The 17,285-nt window shown below is 47.9% G+C and overlaps 6 protein-coding genes across 6 annotated transcripts; 4 read left to right on the forward strand and 2 right to left on the reverse strand.

Annotated features, from left to right (window-relative positions):
• Positions 1–831: 831 nt before the first annotated feature.
• On the forward strand, positions 832–2,837 carry FMAN_01892 (uncharacterized protein; the record flags this gene model as incomplete). The annotated part of the gene is made up of 3 exons (XM_041824111.1): positions 832–1,049; positions 1,133–1,362; positions 1,429–2,837. 3 exons carry the CDS (start codon positions 832–834, stop codon positions 2,835–2,837), a joined length of 1,857 nt encoding a protein of 618 aa, XP_041677241.1.
• Positions 2,838–2,995: 158 nt separating this feature from the next.
• On the reverse strand, positions 2,996–4,066 carry FMAN_01893 (uncharacterized protein; the record flags this gene model as incomplete). Its single annotated transcript, XM_041824122.1, has 1 exon — positions 2,996–4,066. The coding sequence occupies one exon, from the start codon at positions 4,064–4,066 to the stop codon at positions 2,996–2,998; it is 1,071 nt and encodes a 356-aa protein (XP_041677242.1).
• A 579-nt stretch (positions 4,067–4,645) lies between these two features.
• FMAN_01894 (uncharacterized protein) lies at positions 4,646–7,801 on the reverse strand (the record flags this gene model as incomplete). The annotated part of the gene is made up of 1 exon (XM_041824133.1): positions 4,646–7,801. The coding sequence occupies one exon, from the start codon at positions 7,799–7,801 to the stop codon at positions 4,646–4,648; it is 3,156 nt and encodes a 1,051-aa protein (XP_041677243.1).
• A 1,603-nt stretch (positions 7,802–9,404) lies between these two features.
• On the forward strand, positions 9,405–11,177 carry FMAN_01895 (uncharacterized protein; the record flags this gene model as incomplete). The annotated part of the gene is made up of 1 exon (XM_041824144.1): positions 9,405–11,177. One exon carries the CDS (start codon positions 9,405–9,407, stop codon positions 11,175–11,177), a length of 1,773 nt encoding a protein of 590 aa, XP_041677244.1.
• Positions 11,178–12,143: 966 nt separating this feature from the next.
• FMAN_01896 (uncharacterized protein) lies at positions 12,144–13,761 on the forward strand (the record flags this gene model as incomplete). Its single annotated transcript, XM_041824156.1, has 4 exons — positions 12,144–12,313; positions 12,370–13,020; positions 13,070–13,489; positions 13,539–13,761. The coding sequence occupies 4 exons, from the start codon at positions 12,144–12,146 to the stop codon at positions 13,759–13,761; spliced, it is 1,464 nt and encodes a 487-aa protein (XP_041677245.1).
• Positions 13,762–13,978: 217 nt separating this feature from the next.
• Positions 13,979–15,290, forward strand: FMAN_01897 (uncharacterized protein; the record flags this gene model as incomplete). Its single annotated transcript, XM_041824167.1, has 3 exons — positions 13,979–14,406; positions 14,459–15,119; positions 15,192–15,290. 3 exons carry the CDS (start codon positions 13,979–13,981, stop codon positions 15,288–15,290), a joined length of 1,188 nt encoding a protein of 395 aa, XP_041677246.1.
• Positions 15,291–17,285: the final 1,995 nt, after the last annotated feature.

The raw sequence follows: 17,285 nt of genomic DNA on the forward strand, positions 1-17,285 counted from the left end.
ACACTGCGATGATTTGTTGAGAGCGAGAGAGAACTGAAAATGGGCTGGAAGGGTTTATGAATTTATAGAGGGTATTGGCAAATGTAGACAGAAATGTTACAAGTCATTAACGACTAGTGCCCTTGCGGTTAGAATAGGTCGCCGGACGAAATCGAATTTATTGCATTGTAGACAGCTCTCCCATCAGTTCATCCCCTCAACTGTTTTGAGGCTTCATTCGAGTCATTACGGCGATGCTTAACCAATGAAACGTACATTTTTCTCCACCTAAAGTAACCCATAATAGAGGCACCAACAATTTTGGCTTCGAAATCGTGACGCTAGACTGATTAGATCCCTGCCTTGATTGATGCCTCCTTTTCTTGATGTCGACCACCTCCAAATGCTTCCTCTAGCTCCTTAACCTATATGGGCCTCCCAAGCCGACAAAACTGACAAGAAACGCCTCCTGTCCCACTAAACTCCACACTGAAGGATGAGTCACCCATGAGTTCCACCACTTACACAGCGACGTTTCGATGGCAACGCGTCATAGCTGAGACTTGTGAGTCACTAATTAGAGAGGCTTACCTGAATTGAGGCCAAAGATCCCTTGTCTTCGGGGCCTTAAAAGAGCCCGAGACCAGTTGAATATCGCATCGCTACCTGCAGGTACCTACATTCGTCGCCTTGAATGCCGATGCTAAGTCAAAAGAGGATCGACCGGGGAGAATGACCGACATAAGTAATGATTGGCACTTAAGATAGTATGATAAAAAGGGTATAGTCAAGCCTGGCGATTATCTTATTGTTTAGCACTTTAGACCTGATCTACACCACCGATTTATTACTATGCAACCCCAAACGCTGCCAGGATGTGTTCCAGTTGTGCAATTGCCCACGGCTTCGGTCCCTAGTAGGATCCAGAGCGTTGTCGGTAAGCGGTCACCAATTTCTGATGATATTGAGGAGTTTCGTGGCATACCGTACGCCTGTGTGCCAGGAAGATGGGAACACTCGCGCCTGAGAGACTGTTTACCGTGTGATATATATGACGCTACGAAGAACGGGTAAGCCATAATCCTACCGAGATAATTCGCCCTGCGATATTTGTAGAGTTGGTGAAAGACTCATGGTTCTGACCGTCCCCTAGTCCACGATGTCCTTCGCAGGGAAATCATGACACACGAGGGTTTCAATCATACTTGCCGTACCCGGACGACAGTCAGGATGAGTTCGAGTGCTTGAACCTTTTTGTTGTGCGCCCAAGTAGGGAAGCACTTGTAAAGCACGATTTCGTTGCCGAAACGACTCGACTGCCTGTACTTGTTTGGATCCATGGCGGCGGATTCATTGATGGCGCAGGCACGGATCCAGTGTCGGGTTAGTATTCTAACGTTCGCGAGTCAACTTCGATTAGGTATCCGCTAACCCATAAGTCTGTAACAGACCCTTGCCGGCTTGTTCTTCGCTCCCTCTCCAACAAAACGCCTTTTATCGCGGTTTCCATTAACTATCGTCTGGGAATATTTGGCTTCGGTGCTTCATCTGACATGATCGCAGCCCAAGGCAGCGATTCCTCTCTCAAGGGCTTGAACTTTGGTCTGCACGATCAGAAACTTGCTCTCATCTGGGTAAAGCGCAACATTGCTGCTTTTGGAGGAGATGACACCAAAATTACAATTATGGGCCAATCCGCTGGTGGAATTTCATGTCACCTTCATCTTCTTGAGGCGGAATTTGGCACGGAGAAACCGCTATTCCGCAAGGCTGGTTTGATGTCTGGGCCCGTTGGGGGCCTCGAATTGACGTCGATGGAAAAAGCTGACCGGCGCTGGGCAGACCTCTGCCGACTGTTGTCCGTCCAAGCGAATAACCCAGTTGAACGAATTGACATGTTGAGAAGAATACCTACCAAGGATCTTCTCAACAGTGTTTCAGAACTTCACTGGGTCCTTTTCACGCTAGTCATCGACGGATTAACCATTCGAAGAAGCGATTTGGGCTGTGACATTTCCGTTCATCTCGGGCCCAATGGATTAGGCGATGAAATCGAGCCTTCTGACGAAAAGATTCAAGTCCTGATGAGCGCAACAGACGATGAGTTTAGAGGTTTTGCCCTAATGGCGAACTGGGATTACATAAAGTTCCGCTCTCTCTTCACCCCGAGCTATCCCTCAGAAGCAGCGGCCGAGGAGGTTCTTCAAGCCTACGGTATTTTGCCTACATCTTCTGATACAGATCTTCTGGAGGCATTCTCACAGTTCATATCCGACGCCACGATGATGCACAAAGTATATCGCGCAAACGAATCTTTCAAGGCTCACCGTGGGAAACAAGCTCTCCTCCGTGGTCAGGACCCCAAACGCGTGGGTGTGCAATATTACCACTTCGAATTCGGCAATCCTTTCCGTGGGCCTATGCGAGGAATAGCGCACCATGGAGTTGAAATGGTCTATGCCTTTGGCACCTTTTACGATGCTCTGAAGAAGGCTGACCAAGGGGTTTCGGAAGGTTATATTGAGCCCGGCCAAGCTCATGCAGAAACCAACAGTGGTGAACCCTCAACAAGCACTGAAGCTACTGAGTACCGCAAGTCCAACGTTGATCTCAGCTATGGGCTACAGGATAAGTTGATACAATTTGTGGTGGAGGATTGCCAAGAGACAGACCAGCGCGCATATGCTGATGATATCGTAACATTTTGTCGCGACCGATCGGTCTGCAGAGCAAACTGGTCTAACAGCGAGAAATGGATAGCAAAGAGGGAGAAACTTGAAGTGCTAGATAAGCAGTTCGATTCTATGACAACGGCCACACAAAGACTTGTAGGGAGCGTTATTGGTATGGTATTATAGAGGCTTACATTTATAGCCATACAGTTTGAACTTACCACGGTATTAAGTAACTTTATCTGTTTATATTGACGGTGCAATAATATTTTACCTTATTGCGCATCGCATATTGTACAGCCCGATGGCCTTAACAACACCTAAAGAACTCAAAATCCAATCTTCTAAACAGTCTGACTCGAATCCTTCATCAACTGGAAAGCTCCAGGTGTCTCAACCCAAGAAGCAAGACAGTACCCAATCATCAAACAAGCTTCCTCCTTCGTCTCATGCGAGTACATCCCAGGTCTTTGTGAAGCTGCCGATACCGGACAGCTCAACATCAAGCGCCAGAAGTGAGGGTTATACTCATTCACAGATCTGTAAAGCGTCGCAATCTGGCCCTTAACCTTTTTGATAAGCTTAGACAAATGTTCTGTGCTGCCCATAATGATATCTGGGCGTCCCGCCACAGCGCTGCCGACGAGCTCACCGCGGATGAGTCCCACGATCTCTGGTGGGATGGTACCGTTAAGAGCTCGTGCGGCGTTCTGAGCAGACTGTAAGTCAAGTAGAATCCTCACTTTGATCAGCGTGACAGCCGCCACGTGGCCCAAGCTGAGATATTTCCCATTTGACCAAGTCTCCAATGGCTCCTCCAAGACATCTGCATCCCTGATATCAAGGTACGGCTGGTCCATGTCGCCCCAATCGTACTTGGACTCTGAGCCGGTGGTAGCGTACCACTTGACGAAATCGTAGGCTTCCTGATCCCTGTTGAGCCGAATGTACAAATGCGGCACAAGATCCCTCACACCCATGTTGTCGCCCCGACAAAGACGAAGCATATCAACCAGATGGTCCAAGGCCTCTTGAACCGCGTCAACCTTACCACCAGGCGTGCCAAAGACTTGAAGCAACACGTCGACCATATGATATCGCGAACGCATATACGCACGCGTCTCATGAATACCCCAAAAATGCCCAACGCCGTTCTCAAAGATATTCGGCGGTGTAAACATATCTCCTGGATGGTCACGAAGCTCTTGCTCCTCCTTCTCTACCGCTTTGCGTGCTTTCTTGATGATGGTGCAGGCATTTTTGTGATGGCTTCGGTCAGTCGTTTGATGGGATGCTCCGCAGTAGTACACCGCCTTGCAGCTTGAGCAGCGTTTCAGAAGATCTTTATCCGCTTCGCTACAGGTTTCCAACTCGCAGACTCGAGGAGTGAGCTCGCGTGGTTCTGGCAATGGCATGACGCGTTGTGGTGTGCTTTTTTGCTTTTTGCTTTTTTGAGTTCAATCTGAGGCGGGGAAGGGAAAATTGGTGATCTAATCATAAGGTGAGAATAAAACGGTTTCAATAATGGTAACAAATGTGGCTTGTAATTACGCGTGACAGAAATGTGGGAAGCACCATGTTATAAGGCATGAGATGGGGCTACTTTTTTGACGATGATGATATAATTGATCGGATGCTTGAGGCAAGGGAGGGGCATCATCAGACTCGCACGTGACCAGCAGGTAGATCGGCTCGGCAGATAGGATAAGGTTAAGCTACACATATTGTCATCGTCCGTATAGGATTATTCAGCCAGCAATTTCAATTCGCAGGTTAACCTCCCTGGGCCAGCCTGAGTATTTATCATTCTAGTGCTTTCTCACAAGTTCCGGTGTCTCCAAGATGCAAGAAATACACTGCCATTTCTGCCTCGTCTTATCATAGCTCTATCAGACCATCCCCGTTCTATATCCATCCCTGCAGTCACCCCCAAACAATGTTTCAAGAAGATCAGCCAAGACCATGAAGACTGATTGTATCTTGCCATTGATTCACTACGAACTCTCAAAGTTAGTAGTCACAACAACACTCTCGGCCATCTGATGCTGATGATCTATCGCTCTGCTTTCTCGCAACCACGGCCTTCTATGCCCTTGCTTCCTGCTCCAACTTCTCAGAAATGGAGGTATAATTGTGCTTATAGAAACCAGCAACTCTGGCTCGTCCTGGATATTGGGTCGAAGCACTCGTACGCGTAATGGTGCGTCGACTCGCCCGATGAGATACGTCTCTGAGTCTTTCAGAGTCCAACTTGCTTGCTGTTGAGCTATTATTCCCTCCATGCGATCTTGACACAGCGATACAGCCGTCGACAAGAGGGCTGCTTTGTTCATCCATTGCTCTTTCGGACCTCGGCATTTAACCAGGTCCGTTTCGAGGCACCTTGTCGCCACATAAGCGAAAGTCGCTACATCCTCAGAGTCGGCAAGTATTCGGGCCCAGAAGCTCTCCTTCTCGATGGGGATCTTGAAGCATTGTACTGCTAATCCCTGGGGGACGCAACCAACAACAAAGTTCTCGCCCTTCCTATCTACACCTGTGTCTTGCAATAGAAACAGGACGGCGATGGCGAGCGTCTCGAACTCTGCTTGTAGTTCACGGTCTAGCCTTTGATAATGTGCCCTGAAGTCTTCATGTCGTAGTATCTCCAGGATGTCAGAGCCCTGAAGCCTCTCCCAGTGATAGGGTTTGGTGGCAAGGTCTGCAACATAAGCCGGTAGGATATCTGCGAGTAGCTCTCGTAGTCGCACCCGTCGGGCTATGCCAGTACAAAAGCTGACCTGGACAGCGGAAGGCCCTTCGAGATCGGCGACAGAAAGGTATCTCTTGGCAAGTATGTTGGACTTCTTGGTCTGGCCTAGTCTCTTCACCCACGTCTGGGCGAAGTTCAATATCCCGACAGCGCTTTGCCCGCCCTGAAAACCAAGCCCCACCTGCCTTTCAGATACTTCCCAGTAGCTTGGGAATGTTCCTAGGTCCTTCAACCATGGAATAGACTTCCGAACTTGTTCTTGAGCCGTCATTCTGCAGGTTTGGTTTATCGAGACTCTTGAACCGATGACCATTTTTGCATGGCGAGGGAAGGTTGAAGCGATTTTCTTGTTGTCTTCTGATACTGGGCTCCAGTGTAGAACCGGTAATTGGTGGCTTTCTGTTTCTGTCGAGATGGAAGTAATCAGGCCACCACCAATGGATATTGCGTGAAGGTTCTCCGTGTCGTCCTTCGACATAATGAAATCTCCAGGGCCCCATGTATCGAGCAAGTCTTCAGGACATGCCTTCAAGTCGAACTTCTTATCAGAATCTGAAAGCACCCTTGACCTTTCGAAATTATCAAAGTACTGAAAGGCAAAGACTCGACGCTGAACCATCTCACCAAAGCAGCTCAAATTCACGGGAGTCGCAAGGATACATGGCCCAGTAAAAGATGGACCCCATATCTGGTTTCCTAAAAGCAGTATACGTTTCAAAGGAGTATCCAGAAAGAAAGGCCCAAAAGGCTCGCAATGACCTTGTGCGTAAAGAGCAAAGGCGAGAGAAAGGAACTGGGCCGTCAGTGAGTCCCGCAGCTGTTGATTCAAACTCTCTATACTGGCTTCTGAGTTTGTGAGTGATTTCAGGGGTCCAGGTTCCGACGTAAAGTCAGGGTAGATTCGTTCCAGTTCAACAAAGGACTCCCATCTTGCGAGAAAGCTGAATGAGTCGCAACAACCGCCGACCTCCTGAAGGGCACCGATGGCCTTGTGAAGATGCTGCAAAACATGTGGAATAGCTTGGGCTGATTGGCTAGTCATCAGAGAGACGATTGCAGTCGAGTTGGCGTTTTCAAAGACAACAGACCCAAATTGGAGGTTGTGCGACCCGTCGGGCATAGGACTTACCCCTCCAATACCGCACAAGTAGCCAATAGTCTCACGAATTGAGCTATCGCGGTCAGTCTCGATGCTCATCAGACCCTGGCTTGAATGCAACGAGATTGCCCGCATTGTTTCATCCTCCCTGCCTGTATGGAGACATCTTGGGATATGAAAGTCGTGCACGTACGATCCAACATCGTGCATGTCGATCTTGGAGTATATCCATGGCCCATGCTGGGCTCTTTCCAGTAGTTCATCAGCGATTTCATCCATCGAAAGACCTAATGCTTTCAGCTCCAACAGCCACGAATACTCTCCAACAGCGACTTTATCAAACGAGTTCCTCAAGATATCATGGACTTTATCATATTCAATATCAAGAATTGCAATCTTGAGAGGACGTGTCCATTGTTCCATGTCGCCTACGTCATCGACGGACTCGGGGGCAGTGAACGACCCTTCATTCGGGTCATCAAATGTGCTTTGATTGGCGGAAAAGATAGTGCTTGCGTCGGTGATATGGGGTTCGAAATCGGTAAACGGTGGGCCGGCGAAGATTGCAGACAAAGCTCTATCGATCACAGACTGCTTGATTTCCGCGGAAGACCAAGGGTTGGCGGCAGGCGATGCTAGAAGTTGCTTAAGTGTTCGCTGTACCTCTGCTCTGGAAACAGCTATTTCGACATATGGCAACGGCACTGGTGTCGCAGGAAAACACTTATCCCATATTAAGTTCCACTTTGCGGTATTGCTCATGACCATCGCCAACGCTGACCTGAGCTCTTCAAATTCCTTTGGCAGTAAGACCCCCGTTTCCTCAACAGTAGCTGGCCGTTTGCTAGCTTGACAGGCCGCCGTATGGTCGTGGAGCTGTCTCTCAGCACTTGGCCCATAAAACAAACCGCGACACCATGTGCAGTAAAGACGTACTTTGTCTGCTACAGTAGTGTGACGCGACTCAGTAACAAAGTCTATCAGCAAATGATGCCGTTTGATGTGCTGAATGACATCTGATATGCGCTGAAGTCGAAAGACTATACAATCTCCATATCGAGCTGCATCATACTTCACAAAGGGGCATGCGAATGACTGGCGGGGKATGTATTCGGGCAGAGGATATCTAGGGATGGCGGCCTTTCCTGCTTTGCTGTCTTCCCTATGGGTACTATCTTGGTCAGCCTTGTCGTCGGGGCCCCTCTGCTGACGCTCGTCCTTATCCCTCTGGCTATGTTCGTGAGGAAACCTCATTTGCCACGCGGGTATGCGAGATGGGTTCCGGGGGTTTCCAAGCATGGTTGGACTCTCAGTCGCTGAGCCCGACCCAGCTGCCCGTGTGGCATCTGGATTGGGTGGACCTTTACCTAAGTTGACACAATTAAGTACAAGAATACGTTTGAACTGGTATGTCAACAGAGCTACCTACCATCTGGATCAACGCCTGGGCGATGGGGAAAGTTCATGATGCAGAACGGCTTTTTGAAACGGAGTTTAACAAATAATTCAAGTCTCTTGTAAAGCTTGCAGAAGACTTTGCAAAGCTAGCTCTCTGCGTGAGAAGAGGGGTTTCATTTTAAGCTGACGGTGTCTGCCTCCTCTTCCGTTAGGCAGCAAGGTTGGTTTTCGTCGTGCATTCAGCCGCAGGCATGCTGCCAGCTCTCATTCGATGGTAGCCGAACTACCTGCAGCCATTTATGCCGCTTGTCCCGCTTGGCGACAGGCCTCATTAGTGGTTATACAGTTCTGCCTTAAGATAAAAGGCCAATCACATTCATAGGCTTTAGTAGACGCTGTTTGTGCAGCCTTCAAATCTCGAGATGTTTTTCCCACCATCCACTCCGTAGAGACCCCGAGCTCTCGGCTACTGGGACCTTATCAAAAAGTCAATTGCTGAATGCTGATCTCGAGGTCTGCAATCTAATTGAAGCCTTCTTCATTACAGAAGACAACTCTATGGGCTTCTTTTACTATATTCTGCATCTCTCCTTCAAGGCGAAGTCCCCATCCTACGCAATCTCTCAGTTTTTCTGCTCTTAAGATCTACTTATCGATTATCTGAAGAAACTGGGCCTATTTTTCTTATTACTATCTACCTATGACAATCACGCACAGTTCTATCAGTGTTCTAAACTCTACTAGCAGGGGGTTTGTGGGCGCTTGGCTGGCCAGTAACCAGCCCCGTTGAAGCGCCGTCAGGATATAGCACCACAGTAGGTAGTAGGGGAAGCGCTGTCCAATTCCACCCTCATTGTCGTTTGTACAAAAATTCATTCCATTTCGTTCATAATTTCTCCCATTCTCCCTGCACACTCTACTGTCGACCTTGCCAGCCAGATTTACCCGCGAACCGTCGTGAAACATGAGTCTAGATGTTGATTATCGACGTGAATACGATGCACTGGAGCATGCCTTGGTTGAGCAAGCTGTTGGTACCAGTCTCTGCAACGACTGCCAGGCTGCGAAAATCCTCGACCCGTTGAAGCCATTTGAATTTTCTGTCGAACCCCCTCATCCTGGCAGAGTTCTCTGGTTCGACTCCACGACGGATCTCGCCGTTAGGAGCACTTGTCCTTTCTGCCGATTCTTGTGGAAGCTTATTAGAGATGGAAACTAGAACTGCGGCGCCAGTTGCCAGTCGGTCATCCACACCCTCCAGCATGGACAGTCGATGACGAGGGATTCGAAATCAGCCTAAGAAAAACTTCGGATTTTGCTCTCGCTGCAGCAGCAGTTGCAACTGGGCTGGATCACAACACGAATCAATGGACAGACTGTCAATTGTCGCTTCTCCTTTGGCGGAATTCAATTCGTCCACCCCAAATATGCAGATCCCCAGAGAATCAAAGGGTGGTTGGAAACGTGCCGAGAGACACACCAATCTTGTAACGAGCAGCAATCCATGTCGAGTCGCGACTTGCATAGGCTTTCACCGCCATGTCTAAGATTGATCGATGTTGAGTCCCGCCTAATTGTTCAAACGCTGCATTGCGTACCCTTCGTCACTCTCTCCTATGTCTGGGGAGACGCGGCCTCACGCACCTTTGAGGAAAAATCCCTGGCATCCGAGTCGTATCATCTGTGTGACGATGTATGTCCAATGGATACACAACCAATTGCTCTTCTCGAAGGAAACCTTCCTCAAACCTTTGAGGACGCTATCGGCTTCACGAAGCGCTTGGGAGAGCGATACGTCTGGATTGACGCTTTGTGCATTCCTCAAGACGAACCTGACATTCAGGCACAGCAAATCTCACAGATGGATCAGATCTACTCCAGCAGTGTGTGCACCATAGTTTCGCTCGAGTCAGGTGTCGAGGGAGGGTTGCCAGGGTCCAGCTACAAATCCCCAAGAAATGTCAACCAATATTTCGAACTGTTACCTAGAGGCTTGAAGATAAGTACCTCGTTAATGGGCCTCAGGGACATCATGCAAGAATCTCCCTGGCAAACTCGAGCTTGGACGATGCAGGAGCATCTGCTTTCTAGAAGAACATTGTTCTTTGGTAAGCAGCAGGTCTTTTTCGTTTGCGGCGAGATGACGACGAAAGAAAGTTGGACCCAGCCCCATACTGAGGTATACGCTGTTGAACCTGACTGGGATCCTTATGATGAATGGGCAGAATATGATCTCCCGCTACCAACTGTGACACAAAGACACAGTTTGAGGCACACATACCAGAGTTGTGCCAATGTTTACTCCCATCGCAACCTCACGTTCCCTAGCGACCGCTTCCGGGCCTTTGAGGGCTTGCAAGCTCGATTGTCCAAACTATATCAAGTCAAGTTTATCCATGCTATGCCTATTGGCGATGCGGACTTCCTGAGAGCTTTGCTCTGGAGGCACTCCTCCATAAATCCTACTCTACTACGCGACTTCAACTTCCCTTCATCCACTCTCCGTCAATGGCCTCACTGGACCTGGCTCAGCCACCCTGGGGGAATTGACTACGATCCATTCATGTTCTGGAGTCACCGCCAAAGCTATAGGAAGGACCTCAAGCTTCCTGACTCCAAGGCATGGTATCAAGGACCAAATGGGCAGTTCTACTCATTGACGAGTACGCCGGCGTTGGACAGCGGCAATGAAAGTTCCTCTTTAAACTCTATTGCCGATATGGAAAACATACGAGTGCTTAAATTATCCGGACTGGCCTTGGACATCGATATCGCGAAGTGGTCTTGGCGTCTAGGAAATGATCCATCATCGGAGGTATGGCGCAACCCTGATTTCTCCACCGCTCGGGGCTCAATTACCTTCCATATAGGAATGATTTTTGATGATCAGCGAGACGGTAAGCCTAAAATCCCAGAAGGGACTCGGTACATTCGCCTTCTGCGCCTCAACCCAAGGGACCGGCCAAAGATGCCCTGGGTTCTAGTCCAGAATCGGCCACACCAGGTCCTTAAGCCAAAGGCTACTCTAAATGGTAGCAGCCAGCTTGTCTCCACTAGAAATGAAAGCGAGCCAAGAGCAGAGACGGAATTCTCGTCTGCTATAGACTGGATCAGCCGCAGCGATGGGCCAGGCGAGATGGAAGCAGACTCTGGTCTCCTTGTTGTGGGGATCACTTCCTCTGATATTGTCACCAGAAGGCTTGGTATAGCATATGTTAGAATGCTGGACTTCTTGGTTGCCGGTGCTGAAGTAAAGGAGGTACTTTTGGGAGACTAGATGCATGCATCTGGGTTATTGACCTTGACAACACGAGACTTGACGCTCTAGCGGCTTTCAGCCCTCACCAAGTTCGCTCGACTAAATCGCCATTGGTAGAGTTTAGAGGAAGCCATTGCACTGTCAGCGACTACGACATAACCGGTTGCGAGGACTGGATACTACTGCTGTTTACTGACTATTGAAAGCCACGGTTTGCATTTTAATATGGTAATGATCTCCAAGATGGAGAGAAAACCTAAATAAAATACTCTCTATTAGATGCGGGGATCAATTGCAAGTTGCTCCAGAAGGCGATCTTTGGTAGCACAGGTACAGCTAAAATACATGACCTTAACCAACTTGCGCCATAGTAAATAGCTTCAGGATGAATTGTTATTTGAAGAAGGCTGCTCTCCGCTTAGATTCATGTTTAATATTAGTAACAGTCGAAGTTATCTCAAGATCCTTGACCTCAGTTAAACCAGTGTCGGTTTATTTCCGAGTTTCCGACAATCGGAATCAAACCGAGTTGCTCTCAATCCGTTGCCTCAACGCGATAGGCTTCTCGTGTCTTGGCTTTACTTTAAAGCTAGCGATGGACATCATCCGAGGAAACCATACCTAATCTGTCTTCTAATGGTGTGCAATCCCCATCGCATTTACGCTTATTCAAGTCCTGGTTTTAAACCCCGCACACTTATTCCACTCAATCCCTTGCTACCCCAGATTACCCCGGAATCGGGTATTGCAGGTTGGACAGCCAGTTGAATCCGAGACGCGGGGTAAGTGATCCTGGGAGATTGTTGCGAGACTCTCTGGTTCCTTAGTAGAAAAGAGGGAGTTGGCCCTGCTATAAAGAGAATGGGCCATGGCAGATCCTAGCCCCATTTTTGCATCTCCATCTCGACCGTTCAAGTCAATATCTCGAGCCCGTCTCTCCATCATTGACAGCGAATTCCTTATTACCTTTTTACCATCACCGCCATGTCGGACAAGATCAACGAGGTTGGCGGTCCGAGGATCAGCCAAGATGAAAACCCCAAGAGCGAACAACACGCCTTCGATCCAATACTCGAGAAGAAGGTCATTCGAAAGGTTGACCGAAACCTTGTCCCCATCCTCTTCTTGCTCTTTCTCTGCGCATTCATAGATCGGTAAGACCTCTACCAGATACCGTCAGGCATCGTCTCTAACATGATCTGACTCACAGAATCAACATCGGAAATGCTCGAATCCAAGGCTTGGAAGCCGACCTCAACATGTCGGGCGAAGACTACAACATCTCGCTATTCACCTTCTTCATTCTTTACATCCTCCTCGAAGTACCATGCAATATCCTACTCAAGAATATGCGACCGTCGTTGTTTCTCTCGGCTATCATGACAGGCTGGGGCATCGTCACGATCTGTCAAGGGCTCACCCAGTCCTTCGCTGGGCTGATCGTATGCCGCGTCATAATCGGTGGTCTTGAGGCTGGCTTCTTTCCGGCGTGTGTGTATCTTCTCAGCATGTACTATTGCCGACACGAGTTGCAGTGGCGTTTCAACCTCTTCTTCTCGGCCAGTATCGTCGCTGGTGCATTTAGTGGTCTGTTGGCTTATGCTATCGCTCACATGGATGGAATTGCTGGCTATGGTGGCTGGAGATGGATCTTCATCATCGAAGGTGCCGCTACTGTTGTCATCGCAATCTGGAGCTACTGGATGATTCCAGACTGGCCTGAGACTGCTAAATTTCTCAACAACGATGAACGAGCTCTGCTTGTTGACCGTCTTGCTGCGGATAAAAAGGATACTCACATGAACACATGGGACAAGAAGACAGCCAAGAGGATCTTCTCAGACGTCAAGATTTATCTCGGGTAAGTCACTTGTTAACCTTACGATTGGACTTGTTTCTAACCTCGACAGTATCTTGATGTACATGGGCATCGTCACTACCAGTTACTCCGGCTCCTTCTTCACCCCAACTATCCTCAAACAGCTTGGCTGGACGTCTATCCGGGCTCAAATCATGTCGATCCCAATCTTTCTGTTCGCAACCGTGTGTGCGCTTGTTGCTGCTATCGCGAGCGACAAGACAAAGCATCGTTCGGGCTTTATCCTTGGAGGTTGCCTTTTCACGACCGTTGGATATGTCATTCTGCTCAATATGATGTCTGTCAGCGTCGGGATACGATACATGGCCCTCTTCTTTATCGTCGTTGGTGGGTATATCGCCCAGCCAATTGTCTTGGTCTGGGTGAGCAACAACATGGCAGGCCATTACAAATTGGGTGTAGCTTCCGCAATGCAGGTTGGCTTCGGCAATATCGGCGGAATCATTGCTAGGTAGGTTCCTGATCTTTAATCCGAGGCGAGGCCGCTAACCATTCTATAGCAATATCTTTGTCACAACTCAGGCACCCACTTATCCTCTAGGATTCGGCTTTGGTCTTGGCCTTGTCTGGCTCTGTGGACTGAGCTCGCTTGTCTTTTTGCTTTATATCAGACGGGAGAATAGGCTAAGAGACGAGGGTAAAAGGGACGACAGATACAATCTACCAGAGGATGAGAAGAATAACTTGGGTGATGACCATCCTAGCTTCCGTTTTACGTATTAGATACGGAAGCCCAATTGACTGTCCAACTACACTTAGGTAGCTACTGGGAAGGCTGAGGATGTTCCAGTCCCTTGCATATTTCTGTATGTGGAAGACCCAGGTTGAAAAAGCATTCACTTGTGGCTATGCCCGCGAACAGCTGATATCGGCTTTCTACAACACTTCACCCCACTTCAATCCTTCTCCTTCTATTATTTGTATCGCCGAATTTGCTTCCATGGATCCTTTATCTGTCTCAGCGTCCGTTGTAGGACTTTTAGGTGCCGGCGCTAAGATCACATCGTGTCTTTGGACATTCGCGACCAACGCCAGAGACGCCCCTCAACTTGCACGTCATCTTGTCTTTGAAGTAGCAGATATCACAGCCGCACTTGGATCGCTTCAGGCCTACGCTTGCGGACAGGCTCAAGCCCCCAGTGAACGAGGGGCTTTGATTCTGCTGGAACATGTCCTTACTACACTGACAGGATGCGTTACTACCTTCTCTGATCTCCAGAGCCTTATGGACCAGCTGAATCTGAGCCCTGATATGGGGACTATTGATAAGATGAAATGGGCTCGGCAAGAGTCCAATATCGCGGCTATTGTGCAGCGTCTCCAGAATCACAAGTCGTCGTTGACATTGATGTTGACCGTTTTGCAGTGGTGAGTTTTCTTCTATCATATCTGCACCTTTTTGGTTGTGCTAAGTGAGAAGCGAAACCATGAAAGAAGCTCAAAGTTCAACTCGCCATCTATGCACCCTTGTTGAGGAATTGCTGCAAAGCAACCACGATCTTGCTAGTCGTATCAGAGGGCTTGAGCGAGAGGGCTCAATTATTGCAGAGTCGAGGAGGGACGATGTCTTTACCCTTCGACAGACAAGAGGCTCAAAGTCTGTTTCGTTCATCGATACGCAGGCTTCCGCCATCAAATTCACATTCGACCAGGATCTCCAGGCATCTCGAATGTACAACCGCGCCATCGGTAGACAATCTATGACATCTCTTACAAGCACGGCCTTGTACACGACTGCGTTGTCTCTTTTCTCTAACCTAAGCCTCTCTCAAGTGTCCAACATCTCTTTCTACGCCTTGCCAGTTTACTCGAATGATTTGAGTAACAGCGACTGCTATGTATTTGGTGAGGAAGGCGCTCTGGTAAGGCCTGGTAGTTTTGAGGCTCCCAGGCCTTCTCCCTCACCGCGAAAGACGCAGAATGGAGCAGATGACAGCGCTCCACTAACGAACGATTCTCAGACACCTTCACGGCTACTCGGACCCTTCGCGAGAAGACGTAAGAAACCAGTGGTGGGTGTACCAGAAAATCTTGTCCATGTTTCTCAGGTTAAATTTGACGGCTCAACGGGGCACTTCACTGTACGTGATAACTTTTTGCTTTATGATAGGTGTGCTCTCAATAGGTGCATGAAACGGGCTAACTATATTTAGGGTCTACCTAGAGAGTGGCAGAGGTTGATTGATGAGGTTGATGCATCGCAGTCATCCGGTAGGGTTGACGTAGTGGAGTTTTATAAGAAAACCACTTAAGAGAGTCCCTCTTGATCCCAATAATTTATATCCGTTGTGTTTTACGATTCTTTGAAGAAGTGGTACACTATGGTTTCTGCGGAGTTGGGCGATGACTTGGATCCTGAAGTCAAATGGTCTGGTGGCTAGATAGATTCAGGTTATCGAACCAGTATCCCACTAGGATCTTCATCAAACGGGACGACAGGCGATATAGTCAATTCAATCAATGAGAGGGTTTAATGGCTGGTTGCTGGGTCGTCTACTAGTTGATTGATTACCCAGGTTTATGCCCCAACTTGGCCAAGAAATGGAAGCTTGACATGTTGGCATGAGAAGTCGGAGTTTATCAGTAAGCATTCAAACACTGATACAAATCCAGGTTAGCGTCTAAGCCCTAGCTTTATGCATAAGTTTTCTATATAAACCTCTTCTTATTACTAATAGGATAGTACTATTAATAATTATTACCCACAGACATAATGCTTAACCACATCATGGTCCAGAGCTCCACAGCCAATCTTCTTTCCATAGTCTTTACCCGAACACTTTCCATACAGAGATCCATCCCCTCGATAGATAGCAAAGTCATCTGTGCCGCAGTATGCAGCCTGATCTAAGTCCATATCAGTAATTATATGAAGCCATGCAAATACAAAACTAAAATTCAGTATTATCGCCAGACAGTTTGAACTTCGTCGAGCACAGGCTCACAGTCGTGTATCCCATCTCGACTGCACTTTTCACACTACAGGCCGACTGGCCTTCCCACCAGGAAATATAGTGGTTTTCGCGATCGTAAAGCTTTTCCTGTTGGCCAAAGCTCATAGCTGCGTGAGCTCCGATCGGACGTACTGTTGTGTGTAAATGGCGTTGTGCCACATTGGCTTGTGTTAGGAACAGGAATAAAGCTAGAATGAGAAAGACGAGAAAAAATCATTGATTGATTCATTGTTCACAGGAACAAGAAGAAGATTCGAGAAGCTTGGGCGATGTCAAGACATATACGCTCTACTGTACGGACAAAAGCAGCTGTTAACGACGAAGCGTGTCTCTTTGAGAACAACCTGAAGACCAAATATGGTCGTTATATATCTTGAGCGCCGTCCCTCCCTAACTCTATCATCGGAGTTCTACATATAGAGCCACCATACCTTGCGATTAAAGCATCTAAATGGTGAGAAAAGCAAATTGTTGCTAACAGAGCACCGCATTACGAAAGCTTCTTGCTGCTTGCGTTCTTAACCGTGGCAGATATTGGGAATGAGAGGAGCGACCCACGCATGCGAGCGCTGCGACTGTTCTTGGAAGTGCCGAGAGGAGTCAGCGAAGGTGACACCAGGGTACCCGCCACACTCATCGGCGAGGTCTCGATCCCTGTACGGCAACCCTAGTTAATGGCAATAGTTCGAGTGTAGACAAAGTGATACGATCTACATGGCTTGGTAACCAAGAGAAACCCTCAAAATTACCAAGGGCGAGAATTGATAAGCGTGTGGACAAGGTGCGAGTACCCTCACCTGCGTCACTGATTGGGCCCCACGATCGATGCTTTCGAGGCTTGGAATCCCAACCCATCATTCATCCATCTTTATCAAATACACTTATATACATGGATAAACACGCTACCATTATTAATGCCGCTATCAAGGCTGGAGTCAAGGTTCTCATTACCTCTAAGTTCATCATTAACACGGCACACCTCAAAGCGCCTAATTCTATCTCTTTCCTTTAGGATAAGGTCAATATACTTAACTATAGCAAGAGTAAGGGCAATAAACTTTGATAAATAGCTATTATCTCTAGGTCTATAATTAACAGAGGCCTAAATATTCCTAATTATAGTAGCTTTAACGTTAATACCAATATTACTATAATGTTTAATAAGGGTAATATTACCTATAAAGCCACTAACTTAAGCCAGGTTAGCAATATAATTGTTAAAGCCTTAAAAATATTAATATTATATATTATTAATATATCTATATTAATAGCTTTATAGTAACCTAGAATAAT

Source organism: Fusarium mangiferae (genome assembly GCF_900044065.1).
Source record: "Fusarium mangiferae strain MRC7560 genome assembly, contig: FMAN_scaffold001, whole genome shotgun sequence".
Taxonomy (NCBI): domain Eukaryota; kingdom Fungi; phylum Ascomycota; class Sordariomycetes; order Hypocreales; family Nectriaceae; genus Fusarium; species Fusarium mangiferae.